The 11,586-nt window shown below is 43.1% G+C and overlaps 1 protein-coding gene across 1 annotated transcript; it reads right to left on the bottom strand.

Moving 5' to 3' along the window:
* Window positions 1-778: 778 nt before the first annotated feature.
* Window positions 779-9,332, bottom strand: Areg (amphiregulin). The gene is made up of 6 exons (XM_005359483.2): window positions 9,269-9,332; window positions 8,016-8,225; window positions 5,492-5,696; window positions 4,654-4,809; window positions 2,410-2,519; window positions 779-847 (listed from the first exon to the last, which is right to left on the bottom strand). Exons 1-5 carry the CDS (start codon window positions 9,330-9,332, stop codon window positions 2,426-2,428), a joined length of 729 nt encoding a protein of 242 aa, XP_005359540.1. The 3' UTR covers window positions 779-847; window positions 2,410-2,425.
* Between the last annotated feature and the right edge of the window lie 2,254 nt (window positions 9,333-11,586).

The raw sequence follows: 11,586 nt of genomic DNA, 5'->3' as shown, positions 1-11,586 counted from the left end.
GTGTTGGATTTCTATGAATGTATACTGTGTTAGGAAAGGAAGTGTCTTCTGCAAATGTTTGCTGGTTCTCTTGAAAAGTGACTTTTGTAATTTTCCAGGCATTCTTTTTTTTTTTGTTTTTTTTTTTTTTTGTTTTTGTTTTTCGAAACAGGGTTTCTCTGTGGCTTTGGAGCCTGTCCTGGAACTAGCTCTGTAGACCAGGCTGGTCTCGAACTCACAGAGATCCTCACAAAGATCCGCCTGCCTCTGCCTCCCGAGTACTGGGATTAAAGGCGTGCGCCACCAATTTTCCAGGCATTCCTGTCTCTTTGTCTATGCTGATCACAGCAATGAACAGGGAGTGTGAACACGGAAATATGTGTGCACGCATGTGTGCATGTGTATATGTGCATATGTGTGTGTGTTCATGTGTGTTTCAGGTGTTTATATAATTTCATGTAAGTCCTACATGGAATAGGAAAGGTCAGTTTGGAATTACTATTATCACAACTGCTAGTGTTTGTAAATGAGGGGACTAGAGTTTTTTTCCTTTAGAGTACTCTTTGAAGCCAGGTGCAGGCACCCATATCTATAAGCCGGAGAATCATGACTTCAAAACTAATACTCAAACTCTCAATCTGTTTGTTTAAAAAAGTTTAATGAGCTATAAAATAAATAACACTTAAATATTAAATAAATTATTTACAACATGAAAAAATACTTCATCTCCACACAGCTGTTTATGTACAGAAATAAGACTCTCACGAAGAGCGACGATTGAAAGGCTGAAACCATTGGGAGGCTCACTTCCTTCATCAAAAAGAGGACCGATCTGTGCTTGTAACTTGGCAGTGACATGACTCTTACCCTGTGAGGAAAGAAACATATCAAAGATAAGCTCCAGTCCAACGCAGCTTTAAGACAATTTAATTTCTAAGAATCAGAATTTCTGTCAGTTTCGCTTTTCTGGGATGTCCTAGGAGACATGATGGATGTTCTCATAGAAAACTGCCACTTTGGTTGGGGACTTCATATTTCATTTCTTCTCAAAGTATATGACTATGTGGAAACTGTAAGTGTTCACACCATTGAAAACCTTGCTTAATAAAAGAGGCAACTGGAGTTAAGAAAAACAGTTTTCCAAACCGAATATACACTGTTAGACATAATTAAAAACTAAGATTAAGTGTCTCAGTGTTTATGATAGACAGTTAATTTAGGATAATTGGTACCAGGGCTATAATAACAGTAGCTACCAGTTAATAGGCAGCCACCACATGCCAGTACAGCATGTTAATGTCCTATTCCACACTTGTATATGCACCGAGTTGTAGTTTTCGCACATAAGTGAAAGATTTCTCAAAGGTGCAATGAATACTGAATATAACATTGTCATGAACAGTTAGCCATTTCATGAGTTATGATCATCTAGAATATTTATTAAAAATAGAATTTATGGCCAGGCGGTGGTGGTTCACACCTTTAATCCCAGCACTCAGGAGGCAGAGGTAGGTAGATCTCTGTGAGTTCGAGGCCAGTCTGGTCTACAAAAGCTAGTTCCAGGACAGCTAGGGTTGTTACACAGAGAAAACCTGTCTCAAAAACAAAACAAAACAAAAAATCCTTATGATTCAGTAAATTTAATGAGCATATAAGAACCTCATATTTACGAATCATCTCGAGTAATGACTTCACTGAAGGCAGAAAAAGTGGGCTGGGGCAGAGCTTGATCTCTCCTAGTATCTGAGGATCTGAATTTTCTGCCTCCCTCCTCTCTGACATCTTCATTAACTCTTGATTAAATGTACTTAGCTCTCCATGCTTAAAAATCAGATTCTAGATTTTTACCAAACCTCTCTCAAATGTGTGCCCCTCCCTTTCCTTAAAGGAACCTTCAAATTCTTGTCTCCAGAAGGATCTCCTCTCATGGGATAAGCTCCTCTTGGTCCTCCCTGGTGTGAGCCCACCCTGTCATTACTCCCTTATCTCACCCAGCAATCAGCGGAATGAGGCCAATTCTATGTTCCTAAAATGACCCATTAAGCTCTCAGTATGGCCAATCTTTCTTCATAATTGCTCTCCTGATTTCATAGGTTCTTCCCAACTCAGAAGGTCATTTTGGGTGCAGGACATTTCCTAGCAGTTCCTTCCTTCCTTCCTTCTTTTCTGTCGCACATTCCTCAATGCTCTGATCCTTCACAGCTTTTCTCCATCTATTAAGCATTAGGTTCTTTGAGAACAGGACTGGGATTCCCCGTATCTACATCCCTTTGAGCACTGATTAAACACGTAGTCTTCACAAGGCTGAAGTCAGTCCTCCTGAAAGCCTAACAGTGCTCGTGTGGACTCGCGGTTAAGAACAGATTTCTCCTCTGTCTTGAGATAAGTGCTGTGATCATCTAACGGGCAGGTGAATTCTAATGGCCAAACCTGGACTGTCTTTCAGCTAGGCTATGACGTGCACATTTCCCGTTTCCTGTCGAAGCTTCTTCCGCTCCTCGGCTTCTCCTTCATATTCCTTGAAGTATCGTTTTCGAAGCCTTTGGAGAAGACAGAACCCCACTGTTAGCAAGTCCTACAAACCTATACAATGGGGATTTTCATGATGGGGACTTCCTTCCTGTGACTCTTACAGACAATCACTATATTTTGGTTTGTTGCACTAAACCGAAACCTAAACACGACTTGGTATCTGGTCCAATATTCTTTTTCAGGGGGACACTCGGGGTGTCAGTATATAAACACATGTCTAAAACACCAAAGTGTAAGTGTGTATTCACAATGAAAACTTTCACGTCTTTTGTGGTTACTCCTGAAGGATTAAGCATTGGGGGGGGGGTGATGGTGTACAATAGAAGAACCCCATGAACATAAATGAATATATAGGAATGAATTTAAGCTTCTATTAAGTGAGTTTAAATTGCTAGCATTTTTGAATGTTTACAAAACAATGTGTGTTTTATTTACAAATATAAATGTTTCCTTCTAATTTTATTTATTACTGCATTCTATTTTTAAAAGCCCACAGCTTAAAATTGGGGGGTGGGGATGTTGTCCACTACTTTCAGTGGATCCTGGGTCATCCCACCAGACATTGCCTTTAAATCCAAAAGAATTTTGTTACGTTTAAGGAAAAATAATCCCTTCACTTATTGGGAAAAAATACTCAGTAGACATAGCTTAAGATTAGTATTGTTTGTTTCAAATATAATAAGAATTTGAGAGAAAAGAGAAAAAAAATCACTTCTTAACAGTGATAGAATGGAGCCAGGCTGATGGCACAGGCCTACTATCCCAGCTACTCCAGAAAGCACGATGGGAAGATCACAAATTCAAGGAGAGCTTGGGGAAACATGGATCTTGTGGCAAAGAAGTAGAACCTGTCAGTTTCTGAGTACTTGGCCCACATGTGTGAGGTCCTGAGCTCTAGCCCCGTCATAGCCACAAAGAAAACAGAGAGCCAACATAGAACAATGGTCATTCTCCATCCTGCCAGAGGGTTATCAGGCACTGAAGGATGAACAACTGCAAGCTGAACCACTGAGAAACATCTTTAGCTGACATCTTATTTTCTATTTCTCCATGACAAATAATAGTGATTCGCAGGGGTTTCACTCCTAAATGCATTTGCATACCTGGCTTGAGGCACTAGAAGACATTCCAGGTGTGCAAAACAAATCTAAACTGCACATCAAACTCCATGTGCTTCATAAAATAGCTTTTACCTGTTATTTGATCTCTATCTGATCTGAATTTGAGATAATAATAAACAATGGCAGGAGATAAGTCCCATATCCTGAAGAACAGCAGTGATGGATTGTGTACACAATCCAGTTGTTAGAGTAATTTACCAAGACCTAAAATTAGAATAATGAACCCACTGCTTTTCCCAAGCCCCAGCAGTGGTGAGTCATTCCAGAGCCTCGCTGGCGCTCCTCCAACTTCCCCTACCCAGAGACTTCTGTCTGGGGGACAATATCAAGCTGATGTATCCATCAGAACAGGCTAGCAGGGACATTCTTTGGTCCTGAAGCGAGGCGTGTTGCCCAGGGAAGATGCTGTGGGAGGACCACAGTAACAAAGTTTGTCCTTGCTGCCCACACCATGGCATCAGGAGGAAATGTTTCGCTTTGTTTCTTAATGCATTCCCACACTATAATACCCAATAAGGACAGAAACAGCTCTAAGCTACAAACCAATCAGCGCCATGCCAAGAAATTACAAGCTCAGAGCTTAGCATTGTGCTGTGAGAAGGGAACTAACTTTCCCCGACCGCTGCCCTGAAGCCCTCCAGAACTGTGTTTTTAATGCTGGAGAAGTGTGTTTGGGCTATGAGCCTAATGTGGCCCTAATTACTTATGTGACCCTAATTAGTTTCTGAGAAGCCTTATGCTTGCGTTAAAAGTCGTCACAGACAATACTAGCACGTTCTGAGATTAAGAAATAACCATCACCAAAAGTATAATATGTAATAAAAATATCAATTTTAAGATAAAAAATCTAGCTTTGAAAAAATATGGTTTTATATGTCATTTCAGTGGTAGTCAAAGTAATGCAAAGTTTAATTATACTCTGCTCAAGGGTCACATGCTATAAAATAACTCACGTAGAATATGACAGTAGAGCCTGGCAGAAATGCTCCAAGAGTTAACTCTTGAGTGGTGCTGTACTTACTGGATGGTGGCAACGATGCCAATAACTGCGAGGATTATGACGGAGACAAAGACGGTTATGACCACTAATGCGATCTTGGATAGGTCGCTGTCAGTCCCGCTGTGAGTCTTCATGTATTTCTCTCCACACCGCTCACCAAAGTAGTCTTGATGACAGCTGTGACATCACATTTCATAAATACAATTATTGAAGAGGTTCAGCATGTTCCAGGTCTACTACTTAATGAGAGTCACCTAACGTAACCTCGAAGGGCTACGCCTTCATCTATACCGCAAAGTCACGTGACATGAAATGCATTCTAGCTAAGGGTTTTTAAGAGTAAGTGTGATCAGTTTGAGTGTGAGTGTGACCGGCCAAGAAGACACAGTGAGTCATTCCTTGTGCTTCCTTTGACCCACTGACGACGTGGCTTCAGTGCCTGGTTTTGCTGCTAATACATTCCACTCTCATTTAATTCAGTGTTAGGGGATGAAAAACTCTGCGATAACTACCTTAAGGATTTATTTAATTTTTTTTGCAAAAGAGGCTTAAAATAAATATATACTATATATATTATATACTTAATAAAACGATGGTTTATGCCACTAGTCAGAAACTACAGCCTCTTTGCCCTACTTTTTACAGCCTGCAAATTAGGATTTTTTTTTTCTATTTTTAAGTGCTTACATTTTAGTTGGGTGTACAGACACACTATTGGCCCAAGAAGCCTACCTACTTCCCACCTAGTGTTTTAATCAAGTTTTGGGGCCTTGGTTTACACACAGGAAAAGTCAACAGTTTTCTCTGGGGGTTTCAGGCCTCGTGGGGGAGAGGGAATTTCACGTGGCTCTGAACCTACTTGCAGGTCACAGTCTTTATGTTCTCCATGTATCTGCATTCACCATGGATGCAGAAATTCTGGAACTCGGCATCACACGGGTTCTTTTTCTTCTTTTTGTTTCTTCTGCCCTTTCCACTTTTGCCTCCCTTTTTCTTTCTTTTGGGCTTGTCTGAAGTCTTGGCCTCTTCTGTCTTGTTTTTCTTGGGCTTAATTACCTGTTCAACTGGAGGAAAAGAAAGTTTGGCATGTTGAGGTCAGACTTACTGTCAACATTCTCTTTACATCTTGGGAATCCTTTGAGACGCCCGAGACTCAGAAATCACAGCACCGAGAACAACTTTTGCCTTGTTATTTAACACAACACTCACATGCTAAACCTGCAGAGAATATCGATGTCAGATAGTACTTGCTAATCTCTGTCCCAGGCAACTTTTATGTTACCCAAGCATGTACATAGTTAGGTGCACGGTGCTTCTCATGATATAGGGGTAAATAGTTCAGCGAAGCCAAGCCATGTATGCCCTAGGATAAGCAGCTGGAAAGCACAGAGCGGACACGTTTAAGACTTTGTGTTTAAGACTTTGCGTCTGTTTGTGTGCTTGTTTGTTTACATTGTACCAAACAATGTCTCTTGGACAAAGACAATGCCATTGACTGAAATACGGTGTGAGACAAGCCTGCCGATGTTCCTTCCCCACCCATGTCTTAGGCTAACTGTCTTAAGCTGGAAGTTAGTGGCCACTACTCGAGGGTGGTATTGAACTGGAAAATGAGTATTATTGAAAACAACAGCAATAAATACCTTCCGGGGGGGGGTCTTTGTTGTGTTCAACCTGTTTAAAATAGTACTGAAATATCTATGCCTGATGCTTCAGAATGTCACCTCAACTTATCAGACTATGAAAGGTGTAGCTAGTTATGTGCTAAAGACAGGGAAGGGAAGGTTTGAGATGTTTATTGTTGTACATTTTGTTGTGCTGATTCTTTTGCAGGTGTGTACGATCAGATCACTTATTTAGCAAAAGGAGCCCACCAAGAAGAGAAAGCGCAGCTAGCCCAAAGGCGGTGCAAGCACTCATCACACAGAACACAACAGAAATGTTAGCAGGAGGTAAACAGGGGTGTAGAAGACAGGGTTTTGTCTGAAGGAAACGCTAGTAAGAATTTCTTACAGTAGTCTGCTTTCAGTGCATTAACAAAGGCTAAATTGGGCATAATGTTTAGTAGGTGGCCATGCAGTGTTTACACAAAAACTTCCTTCTGATTATTAAAAGCGCAAGTTAGAAAAGCCCTTGAGGAAAACTGTTTCAAATGACTCTCACTCCCCTTCATCAGGAAGATTAGAAGGCCAAGCCGAATGCTAGTCATTCTGCTGAAGTGCGGCCCCGGCAGCACACCCATGGCATTTAGGTAAACAGCCTTCCAAACGAATTTAACCATCAGTCTCAACTTCCAACACTGAGCTGCAATTCTAAGCCCTGGCCACTTGCTGCTCTAGTAAGTGATTCGGCCTCCCGAAGTGTTAATAACTTAACACATCTTCAAGAAGTCAGCTCCTGGGCACCTGATGGTCTAATCTAAACCCCTATCCCATTACACATATTAAAAAAAAAAAAGCAAAAGCAAAAACAACAACACACAAAACATTTAGAAACAAGGCACTGAAGCCAAATGGTCATTGAGGTTTATCCCTCCTGCCACTTGCTCCAGACCCTGTGTTAGGGCACCCACTCACTCTCCCTCAGCTTTAGGAGACTCCAGAGGAGGAGGGGAAAAAGGAGAGGCTTCTAGGAAAGTTTCAAAACACCTTACAGAACTCTGAAATCACCTGGTCCTGCCTCTGATGTAGACACTCCTGTATCTGATTCATCAATGGTCCCTTCTTCCCTCAAAATGCAAAGGGAAATGGGGGTAGTGAGCTTTTATCTCTCTCTCATTTCAAAGGAAAGTTTTTTTTTTTAAAAAAAAAAAAGATCTGTATGATAAGAGCAAAAGAGAAAAAAACCAGGGGTCATTAGTTTGGATAAAAATAAAAATTACACATACTTGTGTTTCTCTAACATTTCTAGAGGTCAATCGCTATGTATTCTGTTCCCTTATTTGTGATAAATGCTTGTTATTTGAAGATGGTAGAGTGGGGGAGGGGACATAAATGTTGAGCTATAAGGCCCACAGGAGTGGGTAGTGACTCCTGCTGCTCTTAGAATGGAGGGCACACGGCACACACTGGAGAGAACATAGGTCCTGGAATCAAGCAGACTGAGAGGTTCTGTTCTGGCTCAACTGCATGCTCTCTGGGCCATGTAACCTTTCTGGACTTCAGTTACTGTGTAAGATGAGAATACTAATTTCTTCTTACCAGAATTTGCAAAGATTAGCCTTGGACCTATAGGATGCAGCCTACAAAAGCTCTTTAAAGGACATGCAATAACCATACCTACAAAGCCAGTAGAAAGCCGAAAAGTGGTGTTTCTTCCGAAATCACATCACTAAGATTCAAGCACATCTCATAGGTGACATCGTCCCGGTCTCCTCCACTCACCTCTGACTGAATCATCTGTCACGTAGCTGGGTATTTGCGGCTCATTGTCATATTCCTCGGAGTAGTCATAATCCCCCGTGGAGAGTTCACTGCCAGAGGGCATTTCACTGACAGCAGAAACCGCAAGTCCACTGGCATTGTGGTCCCCAGAAGACGGTTCACTTTTCCCAGAGGTGGTGTCATTGAGGTCCATCCCAGCTGCATAGTGGCCTGCAGGGAAGGAATAAGTAGAGATGAGTTGGGCTGCCTTTGTCTCACTAAGTGAGCAGGGCTGGGGAAGCTGTCTCCTTGTATCAAAGCGGCTATAGCACGCATGCTATTTTTTTTTTTTTTTTGACTGAGTCACCCACCCTTGGAAGCAACTTCACAGTTTGCCAAGAAGCAAACTCAGCTGCTCCACTCCAATTACAGAGTTCCTTTTATCTGGGTTTTCTTTTCCACAGACTGCCTACATTAATTTCCACAACTTACATTGTCCTGCCAAGTCAATCCAGGAGAAGCACGTTAACAGGCAATGGCTGATAGCCTCTCACTGAAGGTCTGTCCAGCTTGCATGCCTTTGTGTCTGTGCGCTCCTGCCTCTTTTTAAACCCGTGCGGGGTGGAGAGATACATTTGAACACTTGTTTACTCCTGCTGAATCTGTACATAAAATCTAAAAAGTAGTGCCAGTGGCATCTAAGAGCAAGGACTTTCATTGTCTTTATCCACTACTATTATCACAGAGAAAAGGTTGGACACCTGGCAACGTTGGGGAGCCCTGAATTTCAGTCCTTGTCTTTTCTTTTTAAACTTTATTTATTTTTTAAAATCTCAAAATGACACTGACAGCAGTGCTTTTAACTTCTCTCTAGGGCACTTTGAGTCTGCTTTAGGAAGGTAAAAGTAAAATTACTAGACACAAGAGATGGAGACAGAAGGCAAAGAACCCTGTTCAAATTCTGGATTAACTACTCTTGTGGAAATTACTTCATCTGTCTGGACTCCGTTTCCTCAGTTGTCAAAGGAAAAGCTGGCCTAAAAAATGGCCTCTTAGGTCTCCATCAGCTGGATTTTAGTGTCGATATTCTCCAGCAGCCTGGTCCTTGGGAAATGCTAGAGACGCCTGTCTGCTTCTCTCACCCTCCTAGCAGGAACAACTTCAACCGAGCAAGTTACGGGGATTTTTGCTCCCCCCCCCCCCCCGGGCGGACAAATTTCTGGACGTCATTTAAGGGGCAGCCCAGGCGGCTGCTGGAGGCGGCGGGTGCTCACCTGAGCCTAAGATCAGCAGCAGCGACAGCACCGGGAGTGCCCGTGGCAGCAGCGGAGTTCTCATTGGTCCCGCGCGAGCCGGCAGAGACCGGGTCTCTGCAGCGACTCGAGGGCGGCACCGGGTGGCGGGAGCAGCGGGACCACGGAGCAGCGAGAGAGCGCAGGTGCGGGGATGCCCAGCCCGCCGGGCTCCGGGCTGCGGGAGCGGCCAGCGCCTCGGGCTTGACTTGAGATGTCGGGGCGGTGGCTGCAGGTCAGGAGGGAGCGGTGCGAGCAGACTAAGGGTGCCTTAAGCACCTGCTGCCTTTATAGGCCCGCCCGAAGTCACCGCCCCTGAAGTCATAGACTGTGGGTGGAGGTGGCAGGAGGTTACTACCCCAACCAAACCCGGCAGACAGACAACAGCCTGGAAGAAGTGGGAATTGAACTGTCAACGCGGAAAGAAACTTTCCCACTCGTGTTCGAAGCTGGAGTGATGCCGGAGAGCTGACAGCCCAAAGTCCCAGTGTCACCGAATCTGAAAAACCTCTGCATATATGTTGATGTTAGCAAGATAACAGGCCGGAGATTGAGTAACAAAGTCCCACGTTAAGGACATAGAGCTTAAAGAGCAGCTGTGACTTAGCAAAGTTAGCCGTTGAGGAGGATAAAGGGAGCTAAGAGACAGGAATGTTGTCTTCATGAGTTCTTCCTAATTCTGAGAAACGTTTCTCTCTCTCTCTCTCTCCTCTCTCTCTCTCTCTCTCTCTCTCTCTCTCTCTCTCTCTCTCTCTTTCTCCAGCATTATCACAGGGAGTGAGTTAAACACTGACATGGGCTTTATGGGATAAGATACAGAAAAAATCCAGAACTGTGTGAAGATGTATTTTGTGTAAACTTTCCGTTTTACTTTGGGGGGAGGGTGCCAAAAGTGAGATTTGGCGAGGGGCTCCCTTTTTGTTAGGCACCCAGTGGTGTGGGCTCAGCGATTTTACAAAGCAGATAGGAGGGACTGATTCTTAGCGCCCTGGGAAAGGAGGCTGCAGGTCAATTTGGTTTGTGAGTATCTCAGACAGACAGTTCTGTGGGGGGATGGGCCGGGCCCTGGGAGCCCTTCTGAGCAGGAAGTTTGAATGGAAAGATGAGATTTAGGGTGGGCAAAGGTAAGGATGAGGGCAAAGATGATCCTGCCCATCGAGGTGGAACAGGAACCTGCTCTTTCATCTGTTTCGGTGGATGAGGTGACTGTATCTCAGAACGATTTCGTCTTGCCTGCAGGGTTCAGGCAGTCTGCTTATACAGCTGCACACATCTCTAGTCACATGGGTTTCGTTTTCTCTTCTTGCTGTTCCACTCATTTTCTTAAATTTCTCTTAATTTTCAATTAGTCAGTAAATATCACTTTTATTTACAATGCACAACAATGACTTGAATTTGCTTACAAGGCAACTAGATGAAGTAGTACGACACGTTTGCTTCCTATTATCCTAACTTTTCTTTTTCTTAAATAATTTATTGCTATTTTATTTTATGATAATGGGTGTTTTGTCTGAATGTGTATTGTGCTTAGTGCCTGGTGCCTGGAAGCTGCAAACCAGCAGTGAATCCCCTGGAACTGGGGATACAGACAGCTGTGGATGCCATGTGGGTGCTGGGAATTGAACCTGGGGCTTCTACAAAAGCAGTCAGTGCTCCAACCACTGAACACTCTCTGCAGCTCCTTACTTATTAGTAAGATCTATACAAGTTGGAAAACCTATCATTAAAACCAATTTGCTTTCTTTTTGAACTCAAAGTTGGCTGTTAATATAGAAATTCCTTGGTCATTTTCTGGCTAGAAATTGGGAAGGGATCATTAACGTTTCTGCTACATAACCTAGTCATGGGGCAGAATAGTTCTTAGACTAAATCTAGGTTTTCACACATAAACTCTACTACAAGCTAAGTTAGATAGTGTATTAAGACCCAAATCCCTCCTCCAAAAGCAGGAACAAAACACCTGGTTTTTGTTCAATGGACACAAGGTAGAAGATCCACAAGTGAGTAGCATAAAGCCTAAAGTGCTGTGAACACCTAGTACAGGGCATCCTTGATGTTATGATGGTGACTTCAGCAACACACTGAAGACCAGAGCTACCCACAGGGCATGCAAAGTAAGCACCTTCAGAATTTTCAGTCTGTGAACTTTGCCCTATTTCTCATGAAGACATTTGGGCAGTTTATGATACATCAGATAGCAACCCAGGGGTGATGCCAGCATCACAGAGCAGCACCCACTGATGCGTCATACATTCTGGGACATGTGAATGAGTAGGAACCCAATCCTATGTAAATGCAGG

This window comes from Microtus ochrogaster, linkage group LG1 (genome assembly GCF_000317375.1).
Source record: "Microtus ochrogaster isolate Prairie Vole_2 linkage group LG1, MicOch1.0, whole genome shotgun sequence".
NCBI lineage: Eukaryota > Metazoa > Chordata > Mammalia > Rodentia > Cricetidae > Microtus > Microtus ochrogaster.
The sequence above is the reverse complement of the archived record's forward strand: the minus strand, read 5'-3'. Positions and strand labels throughout refer to the sequence as shown.

Coding starts and splice junctions, on each gene's coding strand:
- Areg (XM_005359483.2), bottom strand. CDS start 9,332: ATGAGAACTCCGCTGCTGCCACGGGCACTCCCGGTGCTGTCGCTGCTG. Junction 5,697..8,015: donor GACAGATGATTCAGTCAGAG/GTGAGTGGAGGA, acceptor CTTTTCCTCCAG/TTGAACAGGTAATTAAGCCC. Junction 2,520..4,653: donor GGCATCGTTGCCACCATCCA/GTAAGTACAGCA, acceptor TCTTCTCCAAAG/GCTTCGAAAACGATACTTCA.